The sequence below is a fragment of the Oryx dammah genome, unplaced genomic scaffold (assembly GCF_014754425.2).
Source record: "Oryx dammah isolate SB20612 unplaced genomic scaffold, SCBI_Odam_1.1 HiC_scaffold_4, whole genome shotgun sequence".
Classification (NCBI taxonomy): Eukaryota; Metazoa; Chordata; class Mammalia; order Artiodactyla; family Bovidae; genus Oryx; species Oryx dammah.
The window spans coordinates 56,284,186-56,307,266 of record NW_024070188.1 but is presented as its reverse complement, the minus strand read 5'-3'; the positions used below and the strand labels follow the sequence as shown (position 1 = coordinate 56,307,266).

General features: G+C 40.2%; 1 protein-coding gene across 10 annotated transcripts in view; it reads left to right on the top strand.

The window, feature by feature from the left end:
- Nucleotides 1-22,839, top strand: part of EPB41L2 (erythrocyte membrane protein band 4.1 like 2) — a 207,269-nt gene extending 184,430 nt beyond the window's left edge. For all 10 annotated transcript variants that reach the window (XM_040239212.1, XM_040239218.1, XM_040239217.1 and 7 more), the window contains 3 exons: nucleotides 150-230; nucleotides 4,763-4,868; nucleotides 21,574-22,839. In XM_040239212.1, the coding sequence (XP_040095146.1) occupies nucleotides 150-230; nucleotides 4,763-4,867 (186 nt within the window). In that variant the 3' untranslated portion in view covers nucleotide 4,868; nucleotides 21,574-22,839. The remainder of the gene's footprint in view (nucleotides 1-149; nucleotides 231-4,762; nucleotides 4,869-21,573) is intronic.
- Nucleotides 22,840-23,081: the final 242 nt, after the last annotated feature.

The window sequence follows — 23,081 nt, the reverse complement described above, 5'->3', positions numbered from 1 at the left end:
TTTCTGGAGCGTCAATGTTCCTTACTCAGTGTCAATTGCCTAATGATTATCAGAAGGTCTAGGTGTGCTCCATTTGTGTTTTCTCTGATTATGTGTAAACATGTTTTAGTGATTGCTAACCCCCCTCCCTTTTCCTTTATGACCTCTAGACTGTAAAAGGTGGAATATCTGAAACAAGAATTGAGAAACGCATTGTGATCACAGGAGATGCAGATATTGATCATGACCAGGTAAAGATCAGAGTATCTGCTTCTGAAACTGACCATGCTTATTTTCTAAGTTTCTGTTAGGTCACATTCCTGTGTCACATCCCTTCTCCAAGTACCTCCTGGATGAATCCACCTCCTGAGCTTGGCAGAAGGACACCTCACAGCCTAGACACACAGCCTGTCCTTTCAGCCTTCCTAACACTGAATTGCATAAAACATGGGTTGCTTTTTCATTTTCCACTAGCTTTACACACACTTTTGTGTGTAAATATTAAAAAATTTTGGCAACCTTCAGGCATTCATGTGGGCCTGATTTAACAGTAAGTCATCAGTTGTTAGAAAATAAATGGCATTTTTATGACCTTGGCTTCAAAAAATAAGGAAAGCTGCTAAGTTTGACTTATGCCTGTCTTTGGGGACTTATCAAGCATTTCTTAATAGCATTAGAAAAGTTGGGCTGTTTACCTCTAGTCATTACCATTATTGAGGGGTAGGAGAAGGTAATATAAGGTCTCTTACAAAGTGAAAATTTACACGTATTCAGGAAAGATTTGTTTAAAGAATCATAGTGCTTCCTTTCTATTGTTGAGCAGAATGGATGCCTTTAAAAAGCAGGCAATGAATGGAACCCCTGTGACTTGGAGAGTTGTTTTACTTTTAGACTGCAGTGCCAAGTGGTGATGAGAATTTTTTGTCTTGTTATATTCTGAGTGATTTTTATCTCGACTTTAAAGGAGACCAAGCTTTTTTCCTTTTACAATAATTTGAGGAAAAGGAAATGTTCAATTGACCATCTCAGCTGAGAAATAGGAACAAATGATAGTTAACCCAGCTTTGAACACTACTGGACTTGGGAAAGAGAATTTTAGAGAACAAAGTTTCTCATTTAAGAAGGGCTCACTGTATGTGGCCAAAGAGGAATAGGTTTTCTTCTATGCCTAGAAAGAAAATTATTATTTTTTTAAAATTACTGTATACATAATTTTACTTACATATTTCATAATGAATTTTTTAAAATTCCATGAGAGTTTTTAGAGGTAAAGGGTTGCCCTGACTCTATTTTGACTTAGTAGTGGGGATTCCTAGTATATGACCGTACGTGTGTCTCTTCATTACTACTAGGAAGTGAATTACCTGTGTGGAGACCAAGCCTCTGGTTTCCTATATAGAGGACTTATTCTGCTTCTCTTCACTAAGTGTTGAATTGCTCTGACCTTAAGTTTGAAGAAACCCTATGCTTAGTCTGTTTCCCTCTGGGACTCCCACTCAGCCTTTGCTGAATGTGTGCTGGGCAAGAGCCTACATTCTTTGGCATGATGGAAGGTGGGAATCAGTGCCTTCTCTCAGCCTTTGCTTCCTCCGTGCTCTCTCTCCACTGCACTAGGCCTTTCAGACTTTAAACGCCACTTTTTCTCTTGATGAATTACTCTCAGGTTTTATTTTATGTGTGTTTCTTTGTCCTGCTTTAACCTGAAAACTAAAATCTAGATGATACTGCTTCTGAACAGCAGATATTAAAAACACAGCCTGAAATGTCAGTTCCAAAATAACACACATTCTTAACTCTTCCGTTAAAAAAGAGTCACGATGATGCATCACAGCTTTAGCTGTTGCTCTGAGGACACACACCTTGTGTGTATGATGTTCTGTTTTAGCCCATTTTGAAATAGGAGGGAGGGGGAAGGATAAATTAGGTTGGGATTAACACACACACTACTCTGTATAAACAGGTAAACAGCAAGGATCTACTGTATAGCACAGGGAACTATATTGTGTCTTGTAATAAGCAATTGGAAAAGAATCTGGAAAAAAATGGATATCTATCACTTTCTGTACATCTGAAACTATATACTCTAGTTTAAAAAAAAAAAACTAAAAATGAGGTCAGGTATCCAAATGAAGAGAAATTTACCCTTTTCATAACTTTTAATGAAAAATTTTAAAGTTTAAAATTTTTTTGAGTAAATGTAATTGTGGCTTCTGCTGTGCTTTGTTATCCAAAGCTCATGGTGTATTTGCTTTCCCCTTAAAGCCTGTGAATGAGACTATGAAACTATTTAAAAGTAAAGAAGGAAAATCACTTCCCTGGCAAAAACTGAGGTTGATCATGCAGTGACTTTCATGTCATTGGCACCTTTTTCAGTTCCTTGCCTACATCAGAAGAATTTTAATAGTGGAAGGAAATCCTTCATCTGAGCAAGATAGGAAAAAAAAAGGAATCTTTTTTTGTGTTGGCAAATGAAAGAGGCATGCTTCTATAGAAACTCACTTTGCAAGTTCTACACCTGATGGCTCTCAGCTCTGAACCAGGGAGGGAGGAACAAGATGGCAGAGTGTTTCCTTTCTAATAAAATAACTTCTCAACTTGGCAATGTGATGTGATAGCTTTCTCACAGTCTTGATTGTTGCCATAATACATTAACATTTTACAGTATTTTATTATATGTACTGATGTTATGGAAGGAAAGGAACTAAAGGAAGACTGATTTCAAATGCATTTGAAGATGATAATAGCAGTTTTCCATTTTCCCTACTTTTCAGCTAATTAAAGTGTGTTTCGTGTATTTCACTTTCTCTTGGGTATCATGTATATTTCCTCTTTAACAAGTGCACTGGTTTAATGTAGGCAGATCTTTGTGAAAGAAAGTGAAAGTATTGGTTGCTCAGTTGCATCCGATTCTTTGCAACCACATGGACTGAGGCCCTACAGGCTTCTCTGTCCATGGAATTCTCCTGGCAAGAATACTGGAGTGGGTTGCCATTTCCTTCTTCAGGGGATCTTCCCGACCCAGGGGTCAAACTTGGGTTTCCTGCATTGCAGGCAGATTCTTTACCATCTGAGCCACCAGGGAAGCCCAGGCAGACCTTTATAACGAACATAAATTCAAAGTGTCTTGAGAAGTTGGTTGTAGCCACGTTGGCCCCCGTCAGAGCTGGCCTTTCTCAGATGGGATTCCGCAGACCAGCTGGGAGTAGATCAAGTGTTGATTGTTGAGTCTCCCCCTTCCCTCTGCACAGGCACACAGACTTAGAGGCCCCCTGCTGTACTGGGTCTCCTTCTGCATTCACACTGCAGTCGGTACGTGGCAGCACTTTCTGTCCTGCTCTGAGACCAGGTCCCCACTCCACTCCCACCCTCCCGGCTGCCTTCTCTCCCGATATGACAAGCAGTTGTGCTGCGGCTCAAATGGAAGCCTGATCCCATAAGTTCTCTCTTGTCCCAGCACAGGTGAGTCACCAGAATTTGTTCCCCAGTAGGAACTGAAGCACCTTCAAGTGCCTTCCAAGCTGAGTAAAAAACTTGCAGCATAAAAAACAATCTTTTGTTAGCTTTATCTTTCTTTGTGGAAGGAGGCTCAGGGTTTTGTTCTGTGGCTCAGGGTTTTGTTCTGTAACCTTCTAGCTGACAGAAACAGTGTTGCAAACAAGAAATGCAGTTGTCCTTGAAGGCAGGTGACAGAGTCGGAAGAAATTCTGCTGCTGTTTTCAAAGGCCTGTTTTCCTGATGAGATACAACTCTCTCTCCTAGTAGGACTTCTTTTTTTGTTTTCCAGTTGTGTGCTAGAAGAGTACTGTTCTGTGTGGGTTTTCTTTTACTTTCTCTCTAAGACCTCTTTAAACACCTTTCCCTCTGAAAAATAGGATCTTTCCACTTTGTATATAATCTATATATGCAGTTTAGTTTCTGATCAAGCACAGAGAAACCCTGTCTGCTTTCTCATAGCCAGGTCTAGAAAAGGGCCCATGAACCAAAGGAGTGGCGGCTCAGGTCCTTCTCCGGCCCTGCAGCCCCGCAGGAAGGTGGCCCTGAGAGAGCCCATTAACCTTTGCACCTTCACTGTTTCCATGTAAAAGAGGGAGCCATGTTTTATTACCTAAAGATTAGTCTCTCTCCTCTTTAGCTTTTAACTGATTGTCGTCATTGTTGCTTGCAGTTTTAATCGTTCTTTGTCCTGGAAGTTGATAGATATTTTTCCCCCCCCCCGCAACATTCCTCAAGCAATTACTGAGAGCCTAAGAGGGAAAAGATGAGCTGAGCCTGGTCCTGTGCTGGGGGGCATGTGGAGGGTGGGCGGGTGGGTGGGTGAGGCAACTAGATAACTATAAGTATCACTAAAGTGTGGAGGGCAGACAGCGTGCCGGAGGCTTTAGTCATTCCTTCGGTCCATACAGCAGGCCTTAACATGATCTTTACAATCTCAGCGTTAGTGTCAGGTAACGGATGAAAATTCTGAGATCAGAGAAGATCTGTTTTCTCCGTGTCTCAATGTATCATGTATCAGTGCAGGGCTGGGTAGAATTCAGGGCCAGAGTGTTTCTCCTCCGTGAATTGTTATCTGGAAATGGATGGGAGAAATGGGAAATCTGGGGAAATGAGATGGACTCTCTAAAATGAACAAGGAGGCCATTTCAGATCTTGCTTCCTCAGATAAAGCAATGAAAGCATTGCTTTTTGCTGGAGGCTGGAACGCAGGTGATGAGTGTGCTCGTGCATTGCCACCCTGAAAAAGAACCTCTTTCTCTGCTCACCACGCTCTCTCCTGACCCCGCAGGCGCTGGCCCAGGCCATCAGGGAAGCCAGGGAGCAGCACCCCGACATGTCGGTCACGAGGGTGGTGGTGCACAAAGAAACCGAGTTGGAGGAGGGGGAAGAGTAAGGTAAGAGGCCCGCCATCTGTGCTGTGTCCCTGAACCTGCTGAGTGATCGGAAAGGCATGCCTGCATCACCGTGCCTGTCTCCTACAGTCCGCCCAATCTTGCAGTCTTAATCGTCCCCAAGTTCACCTGTCAGGCGACCTGCATTCAGTGAATTATAAACTCTGGGGATCAACAGGCCTCATGTGGTGGGGATAACTGCCATGTGTCGAGAGCTGCTGCTAGTCAACATATATGTGTTTCTGTCCTATTTTGTAAAGCACATTAGTAGAAATTATCTGAGTGTTCACAGTGACTCTCTGAGAAAGATGCTATTGCCATTGTTTAGATGAGGGACTTTTATTGTAGGGGCCCAAGGGCAAGATGAGTTAAGTCTTTTAAATGTGGACATTAAGAATAATTGTGTATCAGAGAAGGGACATAAAGGGAAAGCTTGCTTTGACTACAGAAATATTTACAATTTGAGCCAAACCAACAAAAACAAAATTAAAGGGTAAGTAATAAGTTCAGTATGCCTGGCAGAGAAAGGAATATACTGTCATTTATGTGTCATCAAAAAATGTAAACACTTAAGTGAAAAAAAAAAAAAAAAAGGGGGCCTTCCCTTGTGGCTCAGCTGGTAATGAATCCGACTGCAATGCGGGAGACCTGGGTTCGATCCCTGGGTTGGGAAGATCCCCTGGAGAAGGGAATGGCTATCCACTCCAGTATTCTGGCCTGGAGAATTCCATGGATTGTATAATCCATGGGGTCGCAAAGAGTTGGACACAACTGAGCAACTTTCACTTCACTCACTTAAGTTTAAAAAAAAAAAAAAGCAGAGGATTAAGCAAGTAAACCATGTAGAAACTTAAGCAAAAAGTGTTTAGCCTCATTATTACCTAAATCAGTACACATGAAAAATTCACTTCTAAATGTGGCAAAGTTTATATTAGCGAGAGTTAGGGAGGTTGTGGAAGGGAAACTATACTTCCGCTGGTATATAAATTAGTAATATTTCCTGGAGGGCAATTTGGCAAAACCTTATATTAAACCTGCTTACCACTTGAACTACTGCGAGGAGTTTCTTAAATAAGCAGAGATGTATCCAAATACTTACCTTCAGGACTATCACATTTTTATACATGCTAGCAAGAAATTTGAAGCAATCGAAATGGCCAGCAGTAGGGAGTGGTTATACATTGTGGTGCTTCCACGTGATGACAAAAATACATATTGCCGTTAAAAGCTGCGTTAAAGAATTCTTTGTTGGACTGTGAAGAAAGCTGAGCGCCGAAGAATTGATGCTTTTGAACTGTGGTGTTGGAGAAGACTCTTGAGAGTCCCTTGGACTACAAGGAGATCCAACCAGTCCATTCTAAAGGAGATCAACCCTGGGATTTCTTTGGAAGGAATGATGCTAAAGCTGAAACTCCAGTACTTTGGCCACCTCATGCGAAGAGTTGACTCATTAGAGAAGACTTTGATGCTGGGAGGGATTGGGGGCAGGAGGAGAAGAGGATGACCGAGGATGAGATGGCTGGATGGCATCACTGACTGGATGGACACGAGTCTGAGTGAACTCCGGGAGTTGGTGATGGACAGGGAGGCCTGGCGTGCTGCGATTCATGGGGTCGCAAAGAGTCGGACACGACTGAGCGACTGAACTGAACTGAACTGAAGTGTTCCTAATTGTGTGTGTATTAGGATTTTGAAAAGCAGGTTTTATTATACAGCACATATAACTAAGATTGCATTTTTCTTTTTAAAGTGATCCATACATTGATCAATTGAGAGAGAGGTCCCCACTGGAAGGGCGTGTCACAGACCACGTCTTCCTCATCGTGGCAAGGCCCAGTGCTCTCCCATTGTGGGAAGTGAGGGGTCCTACCAGAACACAGCCTCCCTTCTGACTTAACTCATTTTTGCCAATGTGATAGATATGAAATGACGTGTACAACTTACGACATATAGTGACATGTAACTTAATGCTGTATAACTTTCTTGGTTTTACTGCTTCTTGATAGATTCTGAACACTAATCTTCTGTCAGTTTTATGTGTTGCAAGAATCTTCAGGTTTGTGGTTTATCTTTTATTATTAACAGAGGTCAGTATGTTAATATACTGAATGTAGCATTTAATACATTAATGTAGTTGAGCCATCAAACTTTCCTTTATGGTGTATGCTTTTTCCATACCCTGAGGTGTTAAAGATATTTTCAGTTCAGAAATTTCAATGTTGCCTTTCATGAATCAATCCTTAATCTATCTGAAATTTTTTCTGTGTGATTAGAAAACAGTGATTTGTTTGTAGCCAATGTTCCAGCCCTCTACTGAAGAGCCGACCCTTACCCCATGTAGTCTGCAGGTCAGAGAGCAAGTTTCTTACAAGCATGAGTGTGTTTCTGAGCACACTCATTTCCATCAGTCTGTGCCTACCCCTACTCCAATGCCATATAGCTTTAAAATTAGAATTTATATCTGGTAGGATAACACACCCTCCCCCCCCCCGCGGCCAGGTCGTTTTCTTCAAGCATGTCTTGGCTGTTCTGGATTATTCTTGGCATCTTGTATTCACTTGTGCAGTGAACACACACACACATAGCCTTTGAAGTATGCCAGTCTCAGAGATCATCTTTTATAAGCATCGTTATTAAATAGATTTAGACGGTTAAAGTATAAATTCACATATAAGGTGGGTAAGCTAGACAAATTTAGGAAAATTCATTCAGTCATCGAAAAGATATTTAACAAGTGCCAAAAGGTGCTAGGATAGCTTAGGCAGTGAGAGTTCAGATTGTCAATTGGTAGACAACAGTCGTGGTCCCCTTCCTTTGGAAGAATCCACTCCAGGAGGGAAGGTGTCAATATTAACAAATAAACAAGGTGTAATTGCATATCTCACAGATGCTCTGAAGGAAATAGTATAAGGGAAAAAAGTAGAGAGTTTGAACTGTTACCAGATTAGGCAATTACTTGAGAAGCTCCGTTTTGAGTTGAAATCTGAAGGACAAATGAGAGCTACCTCAGTGTGTCTCAAAGTCATTTTAGCATCTCCATTCCCAACTGGCCACACACACACCTGAACAATTTCCTTTGCTGATGACTGTCAGGGCTGGGAAGAATGTGTTTCCACTGCTTCAGCTACCCTCTGGCTGCCCTGCCAGAATCCCATAGAGGCAGCAGGTCAGTGGAGACAAAGAGGAGGACCAAGAGAGTATTTCAACATCAGAGAAGAAGAAGAAAGTATTGTTTGTGGTATATTGGCCCTGTCTCCCTTTTCAGGAGTGAAAAGCTCTCCTCCTGGTTTAACCTGACCTCTTCCTTTGGAGTAGTCTGACCTGTTGATCAAGCATTGAAAGTGGGGTGTGGAGGATGGAAAAATGGTCAAAGAACAACGTGCCGATGAAACTCCCAGTCTGCCTCCCCTAGCCGGGCGTTTGAGGCCGAGGAGCTAAATGCGGCTCCGTGAACAAGAAAGTACTTAGAGGAGCGCCTCCCTAAACCTTGCATCGTTCTTATGTCCTCCTAAGGACTACTGTCCCTTACCATCTTATCCTAACTGTGTATTTATGAGGTTTCAGATGGATACACGATGCTGCTGACCTTGTCTCTGGTAGAATGGTGTCCGACACTGGTCCTAATGAGGAGGGAGAAGAACCCAGGCTTGGTGGGGTGATCTGTGTGGACTCAGAAAGAATGAGCCCCAGGAGGGGTAGCTCCCAATCCTGCTTCAGCTGGCACCATCAGCTCTGTGAACTCAGCCTTCAAATGAGCCTCTCGGACTCCTTGAGTAATCATTGATGGAGGATGAAAAAGTGAATGACGCCTGCTTTTTGCTGACAGCGGTGGGTGGCCAAAGGATGAAATGATGGAGCGGTCTCTCATCTATTCTCTCATTTTGTTCTCTCTGTTGTTGTTCATTACACAGATATGCTGGAAGGCTCATTAGTGTTAACTGCTGTTTTACCATGGAGATTTCAAATCAAACAAGGTCTGCACTCACAGCAGAATAGAGTCTCAAGTTTTCTGATAGGTTCTGGACTGGATTTGGTGGAAATAGAGACAAGATCTCAGAATCAGGTTGAGGCATCAGAGGTGGCTTCTCTTGAATGTCACGGTGAATTGGAATTGGCCCAATGAAGAAAGGAGTGGAAGGGGGCCATCCACGAGCCAGCATGATCTGATTCTGCGAACCCAGCACTCCAGGAATTGTGCAAAATGCTGTGCAGCAGCCTTGCAGGGCACTTGTAGGAGAGTCATGGGAGATGAGTGGGGCAGAGAGGCAGAGGCCTGATTATAAATAGTTGTAGTAGCCAATCAGAAGAGGCTGAAGTTTATCCTGAAAAGCTATGGGGTGTTCCTTTGTATTTGAGAAACAGTAAGGAGATAAAGTTTGTGACTTGTTGACTGTTTGCATGAGGATATGGAAGTTAGTGAGTTGGGAGGATGCAGGAGCTGGGGAGAAGCCCAGATAATGCGCAGGTTTCTCTCTTGGGCAAGTGGGTGGTTGGTGGTACCTGTAATTTTAATCGTAGAACACACGAGTTTTATTTTTCATTTGTCGTGTGCCATATGCCCGGTTCTCTCAGTGTAGTTGTCTTAAAGCAAAAGCGTATGTTGCTGTTGTCATTGTCTGGTACTGTAGGAGAGGCAACTCTCATGGGAATTATAGTGGAAGCTTGGAAGTGAATATATAAGGCTCCGACTTACACACACACACATAGGCTATGCTTAATCGGAAATTTACCAGATAGTCTGAGTGTCAAGAGAAAGCGTAACAGCAGTTTTGCAGGGTTCAAATCCAATTCATAGTTGTGTGATGTGGGCAGCTTATTTTATTTCACTGTGTCTCAGTTCTGCCATCTGTAAACTGGGGGAGGCAATAGAAGTTACAGAGAATTTGTTAATAAGGCACATTGTAAGAACTTTTTGTAACGTAGAAGGCCAGCCATGAACCCTTTTGTTCTTAAAAAGTCAAATAAAAATTTAGAATTCTCAACCCCAGAGATGCTGAGTTTGAGATGCATGTGGAATATCTCCATGGAGAGGTCCCAGAAGTAGCCAAGAGCTTTCAGAGAGAGAGAGACCACTGTAGGCTTCAAAATAGGAGGTGGACACATCTGAATGTGTTGTCCACTGATGAAGCCTTTGGTTTGAGTGTCGCTACCCAGGACCAGGTCAGAGAGTTGGGGTCTGGGGACTAGAGGAGCTCTAGGAGGAGGAGTCAGATGGCAAGAAGATAGAAACAGGGAGGAAAGGGTGCCACAAAAGCTGCAAGAGAAGCTAACTCCAAGAAGGAGAGTGTAAATATGTCATTAAAGAAACCAGATACATGTTCCTTTGGAATTGGGGGTCCAGAGTCAGCCTGAGGGCTTTGTCAGAGCTACTTCAGTCACATAGTGGAGAGGGAGCCGATAACAGGTTGAGGAAACAGGGTTTACACAGTGATTTCAGGAAGCGGGAAAGCTCAGTAATTGGGCCTTTTGCCCTTTTGCTTTTCCATCCACCTTGCCTGCCTTCATCTGAGAAGCTGGAGCGTGTCGGTCTGACAGAGCCCCCAAAGCTAGTGCAGTGCTCACTAAAAACCTGGCACATGCCTCATTCCTTTGAGCCTCTCCAATGGCCCCTGAGTTCCAGGCCCCAACTGATCCACAATAAATAACAAGTCTTGAGTTAGTGGTGTTGCTCTCTGGCTAGCATGCATCCATGAACACCAGTTTCTAAGCAAGATGATATTGTGTTCCAACCAGCATTTCAGAGTCAGGGTGATGTTCACGGTTTCAAAATGAACTTGAAAAGCCAAACAAGAAGTTAGCATCAAGTGTCTAACTACCTTGATGAGAGAGAGACGGTGTTGGCTGAACAGAGCTCCGACGGATCACAAGCTACTCATTTACATGTGAGTGTCTCGCTGTCCTTGAAAGAGAAGCACCAGCCTATTAGCTTCCAGATGACTCTCTTCAGTTCAAGAGCCAGGGATGTTTCAGGCATATCAGTTCCCATTGTATTTACTGCATTCTTATTTTATTCTGTTTACCTAGTTGTACTAGTCTTGTACCCCCCAATTAGCGTTTTATTACAGTTTAGTTTTCAATGCAAGTTAAACCTAAAATGAAGACTTCTACATAGAAATGAGAAGTCAATTTGGATTTAGTGAGTTTCAGGCACTGCCAGTTTTCACTGGGGAATGCTGTAGAATGTTCCATTTAACATTTGTGAATCTGGCAGGTGCTACCAATGGGTTACTTCCAGTATATTTGAACTTCCCCACAGAGGAGGCAGTGGATGCCTCTGCCATTGTGCATATATTAGCACCTGGGAGTCTGATTCCCCAGGGTTTGCTCTAGGACAGAATCATCATTGACTGTTGTTTTTGCAAATGAAACTGTTTTTTTCTGGTAATAAAAAAGGAGAGGCAGTCATAATTTTTTGAAAGGGAAAGGTGGTAGAAAATGTAAGTGACCCATAAAATCACTCTGCTCCTAGAGATAGATAATCCCTTTCCACAGTGTATATGTGTGTGAACACACTCAGATGCACTCGCACATGTGTTTTCACGTCTCTATTCATTTAGGTCAATCCTGTTGATTCTGTCTGTCTATTCTATCTATCTGGCGTTTTTCTCCATGGTACACAGTGTCTTCACAGTACATTGTAGGTAACTTTGCCCATCATTATCTGATCAATTTCCAACAGCCATCGAATGGACACAGGACGGCTTCCTTGACCCTTATTAATGGCTCTTTAGACTAATTTCTCAGTTTTCACGAGTTAATGCACAGCTGCAAAGATTGTAGTTGTATGTACATTTTGAGGCCATGAATTTCATTGTTTCTCTAGGACGAACTTTTAGAAATTAGAGTTGGTGTGCCACGAAACACCAAGTTTCTTCTTGACATATTTCCCACCTGTCTTCCTTAGAGGTTCTGCAGAGTTAGACATCCACTAGCAGCTTAAGAGTCTCCCGGTTTCCCTGGACACTCACCAACACTAAAGATTGTATGACATTTAAAAACTCTTTGACAACCTGGTGAGAAAAGAGCATTTGTCCCGTCCCTTTTTTAAACTGTGAGGATAGAGTATTTTTAAATCACTATTGTTCATTACTAGGGAATACACGTATTATTCACACATATATATGTTTACATATGTGTGCATGAACACAATTTGCATTTCTTTGAATTGCCATTTTGTGTCCTTTGTCCAACCCTTTAGGACCCCATGAACTGTAGCCCACCAGGCTCCTCTTTCCATGGAATTCCCCAGGTTAGAATACTGGAGTGGATAGGTATTCCCTTCTATTCAAGTGTTTATCATCTTTGATCTCTTACAGAATTGTTAAGAATATTGATCCCTTAGTCACAAATGCTGCATGTTTTCTCCAGTTTTTCATTATAATTTTAAATGGCGCTAAAAAGAGAGGGTGAAGACAAGACAAAATTAACAAATTGGAGACACACAGACAATATCCAGAGTTTTGGTTTGTTTTTCAGCCCAAACAAACTTGAATGTTTAGCATGTTATAGAACTTGAATTATTGATGCTTAAGATGGGAAGATACCCAGTGATTCTAAAAACGTCAGAGCCTGCTTTCTCTCAAGGCCACAGTGGCTCAGGAGGTGCTGCCACTTCGGGAGGAGAACAAGCCCTCCAAGTCTCCTTCCCATCTCTTCATTTAGGGGTCCTGGTCCCCGTCTCCCTACTTATATGTTACCCCCCCAACCCGGCCTTTGAGGAATATGGAGGTGGTGACTTTATTATACCCGAGTGCAGGGGTGTATTGTAGAGGATGGAAATTAAAAGAATATTTAATTTAAAACTTCACATAGAGCATCTTCTTTCCCCCCACAACCCTAGAGATTGAAGTGATTTGTCAGAGGTCAGTTCTAGGCAAGAATCATAAAATACCATCATGTGTAGAGCTGAGTAGAGTTTCATTTGTTTCAAGAACTTATCTAATGTTAGACATCCCAGATACTAGTTTTTAAATAGTAATTTTAAATTTTAATTAATTTTGTGGGTGGATTAGGAGGAAATTTTCCTGGGGGGATAAATTAATAAGTTTCTGTATGTTCTTAAGATATTCCTGTGTTCTTGAGGATTATATTCCCAGGACATGTTGGCCCTACATTTATTTTACTGTCATACATCAAAATACTTTAGTTAGCTTTAGAGCAAAGTGAGAATCTGGTCTTGTTCTGTCCAGTAGGGCACATGTGGCTCTTGAGCATTTGAAATGTGGCCATTCCCAATTGAGCTGTCCTGTAAGTGTAAAATAACAGACTGAATGCTGAAAAGGTAAGAAAAAAGAACGTTAATAAATGAGGGAGTTGAGTCTAAAGATGAATTCTTTTGAGTCCCATTAATGTTCCTATTTAAGGAAAATACAAAACAAATACTAAGTGAATTTCAGCCATATATATTTCAAAACTGTTTTTCTAAACGATAAAAGAGTTTTGTTACTTTTTTTTTTAGTACAACTTTTATTTTGTTTGATTTGATTAGAGAAATTTTTCTCATCCCCACTTGTGAACCTAAGATTGACAATATTGAATGTAACCTTACCATAGTCTGCTTGTTATTTAAAAGAGGCTTTAAGATTTTGTGGAATGCTTTCAAATCAAGTTCTTACAAGATTTGAAGTCAGCAGAGTGAACCAAAAGACCTGCCTCTCGCTTTAGGGCCAAATACTAACTACTCTTAGAAATCTTTGTCAAAGCTTCAGAAATTCAGGAAAACTAGTTTTTTTAAAGAACTAAGAGTCCTCCTGGGATATCTCAGTAGTAGTTATTCAACAAAAGAGAGCAGGAAAATGAGCCTGAACTTTTTCCACTTAAATCAGCAGTTGAAACCGATGGTGAGGACAGGCCAGTAATGCCTTGTTCCTGGAGATATAATACCATTCTGTTTGTGTTTTCCCTCCCAAGCTCTTGCCTTTCAGCCTTGCCTTGTGGGTTAGTCCCTGTTACTTCATTCATGGATTCATTATTGTATATTGGGAACATACCACATCCAAGGGACTGTGATAGTTGTGAGAAAAGTAAATGCATAGGAACAAGTGTACAAATAACATACATGGTGAAAAAAAAAAAGTGTTTTAAGAGAAGCCTTGAGAAAGGGCTATGAAAGTTGACAGGAGAAACTGGTTCTGACTGGCAGGTCAGGGAAGACCTCCCCATGAAGGCAACAGGACACTTCCTATGTGCTGAGTGTGGGGAGGATCGGCACACATATGGGGCAGAGAAGAAAGAGCACAACGGAAAACCATGGGCCAGACGTCAGGAGAAGCAGATCCTACGTTGTGGCTGGGGGTTGAGTTCCCAGTGGGGGCTGGACAGATTGTCAAAGGCAAATGACAAGGGTACTCCATGGTATCTTAGTTTAGACTTTGCTCTGTGGGTAATTTGCAAAGAAGAAGAGCATTTTAGCACCATCCTTTATCAGTGGTGTGCAGGATTAGATTGAACGAATGTTTGACTGACTGAAGTACTCTGTAAAGAAATCATTATATTGGTTCAGGCAATTATTAATGGAAAAACAGAACTGGACGTTTGTCTTTAAGAGTAGAATTGAATTGAGTTTGGAAGTAAAACCAGGAATAAGGTATATGTGAAAACCCATAGTAATATTATTAGCTCACATTTACTGAGAGCCTACTCTGTGCTGAGCTTTATTGAAGGACTTTACCGTGTATTATTTCAGTTAGTTCTTACAGTCACTTGGATGTAGATGACGACACTGAGGCCTAAAGAGGTAGTCCCTCACCCAGTCATACCATTGGCGGCTGGCAAAGCCAGAGCTGATCTTCAGTCAGTTTAACTCCACACTGCATATTGCTTTGCTCTGAGGGATTCACAGTGGGAATCTTTCAAATATAGACTCCCACCAGTGGATTGCGTCGACCAAAAAATTTGCTCGAGGTTTTCTGTAAGATGTCATACGAAAACCTGAATGAACTTTTGCCCGATTCAGTAACCGAAGCACACCTCGTTGTAGAAAAATGTATTTTGGACAGAATGGCTTTGAGGCTGCAGCTACAATATGTAGCTAAGTGAACAAGTAAAACTTTTATAGATTTTATAGAATAATTATGTTTAAAAATGAGGTAGAATTGATGTTGCTTTCATTTGACAGGATATTCCAAAATTGCCCCTTGTAGTAATGCTTTAGGGAGAGTGACTGTGCATAAAGGCTCTAACAGAAAGATTACTGTTAGCTTGGAAGAAAACCCTCATGCAAGCCTCATGAGAAAAATGGCCTCCACACAGCATTCATGTATTCAGGCAAACCCAAAGATGCAAATTATTTGTGGAAGAGGTATTTTGCGGAATAATTTGTGGAAGAGGTATTTTGCGCCATTTGACTGAAAAGGAAAAGACACTAGATTTCATTTCTCCTTCTCTGTTCAGCAGTCACACAAATATCTGTGAGAGGAGGAAACAGCAGTAGGTCAGGAAGCGGATTTCATAGGTGTAGTTCTCAAGCAAAGATCTCAGGAACACACAAAAATTACTGAAGTAGTCCAAAGAGTGTTTTATGTGAATTTTATTGATTAAAATTTGCCATTTACAAATCAAATAGTTTTCAAAATATTAAGTTAAAAATAATCACCTAGTGAAAGAAGCCTGTCTGAGAAGGTACCATGTACTGTATGATTCTAACTAGATGCCATCCTGGAAAAGGCAAAATGATTAAGACAGTAAAAAGATCTGTGGTTGCCGCTGATCTCATTAGAAGAGTCTTTAAATATAGAGAAGCTATCAGGCTCAAGGGGCCCAAAATACAGTTTTCCAAAATTATCATTTTCACAGGAAAACTTGAATTTTATCATTGGTATCAAGTTCTGTCAACTGTTTTCTGTGAAGTGACTTATATCATTTTCAAGAAAATACGTGCCAGAAATCCAATGCCAGAGTGGTTTCCGCTCACAATTCACCCATTCATGTGAATTCAGTTTCCTTCCCGACATCCGCTGCATGTTTGTATACAGAGGGAATGTATTATGCGTACTTCCCATTTAATCGCACAGAATATTAAAAAGATGTACTCTGGGTTGGAGATGTAAGAAAAAACGATATTTTTTTCCCGTTTCACCGAGGACATCCTTGAGAGAAACTGACTGGCTTGCTTTTTGTTTCACTGTGAGTGCTTGGTGGTAAAGAGTGCGGTGACTTTGGGTACAGCTTGGTGTCACTCCCTTGATCTGTGTTAAGATGTCAGCAGGTTTACTCACCATTGTTTCTGCACCATCAGTGAAAGTTCACACCGTGAAAGGGGCAAATAGTGTCTTAGATTATGAAATAGCTTTGACTTTATAACCCTCTGAAAGAATCATGGTGGCCCCCAAGGTCTACAGACCACACTTTGAGAACTGGTGGGTCTAAATTATAGTGGTAATACAACCATTGTAAGAACTGACTATTTCTTGTTCTAACCAAGTAGATTATTTATCATACTTGTGTTTTTTGGCTCTATGATTTTATAGTCTTACAATGAAAATTCTGTTTTAAAATTTAAAAATGCAAATTGAGAGCCAAAGAAGACAAAAATGAAACTTTAGAAATAACTGAAATTCATAAACTATCATATTTAAAACTGTTTCACACTTGAGTACATGCACCTCATTTTTATTGAAATCGTTGCATATGTACCTATAATTTACTCATGTTTTTAAAATCTCAGCTATATTACTGCCCTATGGTATAATAATTGAATCATCATTATCCTGAAAGGTTTTATATTTTCTTGCATTATTTTGTGTTAGATAAAAGCCACACTTTTGCCTTTTTATTGAGACTCCCCTCTGGATGAGTGCTTTACCACTCGTCATTTAGGATGATCTTTTAAAGTGCATATTTGCTATGTACTGAATCCATTTCTGGAGTAGAAGATCCTCAAGATTGAGGCCATGTGAACCCCCATCTCTGGAAACTCTTAAGTTTGTGCTTTTCAGATAATTTTGTAGCACCGTGCTTGACTGATTGCCCACAGTCATCAGGCACACTGAGAAAGATAAATTTAAGAATTCTCTGGACCCTACATGAAGACTTAAGGTCAAGTAGACAACCAGTGTGTATGCTTGAAAAATTGAAATGCAGAATTAGACCTGTAATCAGATGAAAAGGCTGCATTGATCTAGTCTCTCATTGACTGATAGAGGGGGGCACAGGCTAGGGAATGTGACTTAGTTAGACATGTTCACTGACATTGTCTAGTCCAGGGGTAGGAAACTGAAGCAAGAAAATAGCAGTTTGGTTTTTTGTTTTTACTTGACCAAAATTCAAATACATAAAGTATAGCTCATACTTAACTGTTAGGACCATACCCAAACTTTTTGACACGGTCAAAAAGGGAAAGCAAGTTGACTTAATGCTGTAATTAATGTGTGTCAGTTTGCATTGACAACCAGAATTCTGTGTCTGTGAGATAGAATCGAAACTTAAGAAAGCTTTTAAAACTTGCACAGATTTTCATGAAGAACCATGCCTAGTTTCAGATTGATTGGGCTATGTAATAAATTATTTAGACCCAAAATGTAGTTTGTTTAAAATGGCCAAATAATAAGGTTTTGTTTTTTTTTCCCCCCTGCTAAAAAGACAGAAAAATTTTTAATGTCAGATGCTTGTGTATTAATGGCGTTGGTGATCCCCACCTTTTCTCCTTCCCAGCTCAAAAGCTGGATGTTTAGTACCTGGGAATATATTTCTTTATGTGTTTAAATGCAAAACACAATTTAAAAAAATGAGGGCTTCCCTGATTGGCTCAGTGGTAAAGAAGTCACCTGCCAATGCAAGAGACATAGATTTGATCCCTGATCCGGGAAGATCTCACATGCCATGGAGCAGCTAAGCCCCTGTGCGCTACAGCCACTGAACCTGTGCTCTAGAGCCCAGGAGCCTCAAGTGCTGAAGCCCAAGAGCCCACACTCCGCAATAAGAGGAGCCACTGCAATGAGAAGCCTGAGCAGCAACAAAGACACAGCAAAAATGAATAAATAAATAAAATTATTAAAAAGATAGGTGAATGTGTAAATAGAATCTTTCATACTATAAATTACTTCCTGTTCATCCAGAACAGTAAGGAACTGCGATGTTCTGACACATTGAATATCTAATTAACTCAGAGTTACTCAATTTATAGTTTTTTTTTTTTTTTTAAGACTAGTCAAGTGCAGTAGTGAGAAGAATTTATAGTTTTTTAAAGAATGAGAAAAAAATATAGTGAACATTAAAATTACAATAAAAATAATTTTCTTTGATTCTGAAAGTTGTTGGGAATCCTAAGAGTACATTAAGGCTGTCATTTGTCATACTTATTAATCAGAAAAAAATGGATTTATTTTACTTTCTAATGGTTCGATTGTGGATAAATGAAAGTACATGACATTTGGATTTACATGGGTAACTATTTTTAGCTACATATATTTCAAGAAATGTTGAAGCTCTTTGAAACCAAGATCTCTTTGATGCAGTTTCTCCATATTCCTAGATTCTTATTTGTCTGCTAATGACTGAAGCAGACTTAATTTTAGCTTTCTTTTACAAATTAAAAATTTAATCTTCGGTGAAAACAGATTCAGTGAAATAAAGTGTCCTGGAAATGTGTGAAGGAAGTGGCGAATATAATACTACTTCTCATTCTTTATGAAGACTTCCAAGTAGTGTCAAGTCAGGGGTTCATTTTCTGTAACATAAGCTAGGCAGAGTGGAAGTTGTGTTCAACAAATGATACACATTCACTAAGCAAAACTGAGTTACAAGCTCTCAAAAAAAAAAAAGAAAATAGGAAGAGACAAACAGCACACCTGAAGGTCACATTACGCTCTAATAAGTTTGATTGGTAGTTTTAGCTGACCCCTTTACCACCCCCCACGTTTCTGTTCATGATTACTAACCTAAAAAAAAGAAGACTGTTTTCTCCATTGATTTTTTTTTTTTTTTTCCCCTGCCTAGAATCAAGTAGAAGTCCTATTGAGTAATGAAATAGCCTAGAGCAGACAGCAACTTGAGAAACAGGGAATTCGATTAGGCAATCTGTCCTGAATAATCAAGAGGCTATACTAATATCTGTGATAAATCTAATTGGTGGGGAATTTTTTCATTAAAACAAGGCAATTTTATCTAATCAAAAGAACATACAATCTAATTGACTTTGGACCAATGCCTCTTGGAAAGGACATTAATTACTGCTCTCCACTGCCCTCTCTAATCACCTACCATTTGCCAAAAATTTCAACCAAGCTGAAATAGAATGTGAAACAATTGCCTTCTTAAAACTCCTTTCTCTTGTAGAGACAATGCACCATCCTCACCTTTTGTCTGCCTCCCTGCCCACTTTTATTTTAGTCCACTCTCCTACCTACCTACCTACCTTTGATAGTTGGCTTCCTCAAGACGTACTCACTTGAGACTAGTTCCATCTGTTGGTCTCATATGTCCATTGGTCCAAACTTGCTGATCTACGTCCCTAATCCTGTGACCTCACCCAGGCTCTAGGCCTCTCATTCTCCTAGTTTTGAGGACCCAGATTCTACACCTGTTAGTCTCTTTTGGTGTCTCCAGTTAGATCCAAGCTCCTCCTCCTCTGGGTTTGTCATGCCTTATGTCAGCTGGGCCACCCCTGGTTCCCTGACTCATACTGAAGTCATTGAAGTAGATGGACAGTTGACTGTTTTTTATTTTTTGTCTGAATGCTGTTTCTGAACTCATTATTTTTATGTTTTATTGTGTTGGCCACAAAGAACCTTTCTGGAAAAACCCGAACTAACTTTGCCGCCAGCCCAGTAAATCAAGCTCATACTTCTCAGTCTGTTATTAAAAAGTAGATCTCGTGTTTTTTTCTTGCCTTTGATTACTCACCATACCAATGCTTAGCCTCCATCACTTCCATTTCTCCATTGTCCTATCTAGCCCTACCCCAACCCCCCGCCTCATTCATTCCTGTCCTCTACCCCAAATCTGTATACTCGACTGTTATGTTGGTGCAAAAGTAATATGTGGTTTCAGGCCCTGAATTTTAAAGTTATAACTAGGCTGAAACACATCTTTATTAATCAAAATAGGAACCATTACAATCAACACATTTTTGCCAATGAGAAATAAGATGATTTATTCCTATAGCATAAAAATCCTTGCCTTCGGATTCTACAAACTCTTGGAAATCATTTTCTGTATCCTTGTTGTGGAAACATTTTCCCTGCAAAAAGTTGTTAAGATACTTGAAAAAGTGGTAGTCAGTTGGCAAGAGGTCAGGTGAATATGGCAGATGAAGCAGAACTTGGTAGCGCAATTCGTTCAACTTTTGAAGCACTGGTTGTGCGATGTATGGTTGGGCATTGTCGTAGAGAAGAATTGGGCCTATTCTGTTGACCAGTGCTGGCTGCAGGCATTGCTTTTTTGGTTCATCTTATGAATTTGCTGAGCATACTTCTCAGATGTAATGGTTTCACTAGGATTCAAAAAGCTGTAGTGGATCAGCCTGGCAGCAGACCACTAAACAATGATCATGACCTTTTTTGGGGGGTTCAAGTTTGGCTTTGGGAAGTGCTTTGCAGCTTCTTCTCTGTGCAACCACTGAGGTGGTATTCGCTAGTAGTGGTATACAATCCACTTTTCATTTCATCTCACAACTGGATTGAGACATGGTTCATTGCAGTTGCACAGAATTAAGACTTGCCACCACTGGGTTGGTGGCAACCCAACCCAATTAAGACTTCCAAATGACGATTTTGTTGATTTTTGGTCAGCTCATGAGGCACCCATTTATGGAGCTTTTTCACCTTTCCAGTTTGCTTCAAATGCCAAACAACCATAGAATGGTCAACGTTGAGTTCTTGGGCAACTTCTCATGTAGTTGTAAGAGGATCAGCTTCAATGATCCTCTCCATTGATGATTGTCAACTTCCGATGGCTGGCCACTGTGCTTCTCATCTTCAAGGCTCTCGTCTCCTTTGCAAAACTTCTTGAACCACCACTGCACTGTATGTTCATTAGCAGTTCTTGGGCCAAATGTGTTGCTGATATTGTGAGTTGTCTCTGCTGCTTTATGACCCATTTTGAACTTGAATAAAAAAAATCGCTTGAATTTGTTTTTTGTCTAGCATCATTTCTATAGTCTAAAATAAATATAAACAGCAAGTAATAAGTCATTACCAAAAAACATACAGCAAGAAATGCACATTAAAATGATGTATAACATAACTGCATTTATTTAAGGATCTATTCCAGTATCAAATGGCAAATTTTAACAATGCAAAACTGCAATTACTCTTGCACCAACCTAACACCATATACTTTCTCCCTTTCTTAGGTCTTTCCTCATTCTGTTCTCCCAGCCTGAGGCACCTTTTATTCATTTCAATGAAGTCAAAATTATTTTTCCTTCTTTCTTGAAGCTAACTTTGAAACCTACATTGGTTTTAAAAATCTAGTTTTTAGATTTTTACTATATGAATTACCTCTGTTTTATAGTTAAATTTTTGGTCAAATTCTTACTTACCACTTGTTTCCAGTGTGCTTGTCAATCCTCCAGAATATTTTAAGGCCCTCAAGAGCGAATCAGATTCTCATGCTTGTCTTCTGGTAAAGTACTATTTACTATAGAACCAGGCAGATAGGAATTGTCTATTACTTCATTTGGAATTTAATGAATCTTACATTTTTTTCCCCAAGCCTCTGTCTTTGGAATATTTAAACCTTCTCTCTCTTTCTTTTATTTTCCTCCTAGAAATTCATTTTATAGACAACATTCAACTTTGTGAACCTGAAGAATTTTGACCATTCCAAGTCTTAATGCCACACCACTGCTCCAGCGAATTTATACTACGACTGGTTACAATGGCCAGAAACCTGAAGAATTAAAATGCCAACACCAAACCTTACCTTAACAGCTCTGGTCTATACCATTCCCTTGCATTTTAATATATTGTTTTGTTTTATAACCACTTCTAAATATTATTTCTTTTCTTTCCTTTTTTTTTTTTTTCAGTTAGAGAGTTTTGTTTTTTGTTTCCTGTTTACTGTGTACAACTACCTGCTTTTTGTGACTCATTTTGATCAAATGATAGTGAACAAAGCCAGCCACAGCTGGTACGGTGCTGTTCACTGGAACAGGTGCTGTTGTGCGGAAAGGAGACTCTGTGACTAATTTTGATAGTGGCTTTCCTTCTTCCGGATGCTTCCCATTGGGTTCTTAGAAGTCAATATTTACAGAGTTTTCAGTTTGCGGTAAATACACTGTATGAGAAAATGTTAATGCAGATTTAAAAGTGTTTCTTACATTATGAAAATTTTCTAAGGTTTTGAAAATTTCACTGGGGCTATTTTTTGATAATGAACCCTTTTGACTTTCCAGTCCTGTGACTTTTTACTTTGGAGCAGAAAGTCCAGGAATCTGCAGACTGGAGAACTATGATGAAGTTCACTGACCAACGCACTGTGTTCAAAGACCCTTGTCGCACCACAGTGCCGATCCTTCTCAGACACGGGCTCTTCAGCAGCATTCCAGAAACAGGAGGGGAGAGACAGCGATTTCTTTCCTCCTACTAAAATATTCAGGCAGCTTAAAAACCTTAGTGCTTTCTTTCTTAACATGTCCAAATTTCCATACTTTCCATTATTTGAACACTGTGTAGAACACTTGGCTTTGTATTAAACCCCCTTGTCTCCATGTAAAAACTGACCTTTTGTTTATCAAGCAAGTGTTATCTCTTTCAGATAGTGTGATGATTCACAGGTGTGAGGATGCTGGGATGGAGGAGTAGGGCCATGGTGGGGTTTTTTTTTGACAGTTATAAGAAAGTTACACCAGTAAAGCTGATGCCAGAGACCTGATAGGGACGTATTAACTGTATTGAACATTCTTTCCTTTGCTTTGCCCCCATGTATAGTTACGATGCCAGATTAGATTTCTAGCAGCTTCAAGTTGTATTAAATGATATTTTGCTTTCTGTAATACTGTTATAAAATAAAGTTTGTTTATTCTCTAAACTCATCACTTCTCTTTTTATGAAGATTTTAAAAAATAAGCTCGAGTCCTCCTGTCAGTCAGAGGTTCTAGTATTTTGTGGAATGTAGCATTTTTTAAATCTGTTATTCAGATATTTTATAATTTCATGCTGCTGCCAGCTTCACCAATTTCAGATGGCTAAAACAATGTCAAATGTTTGTAAATCTCTTTAGAATGCCAGTTCTGTCTGCCTGGTTACATAATCCACCCCAGCTTGTACAAGTTCT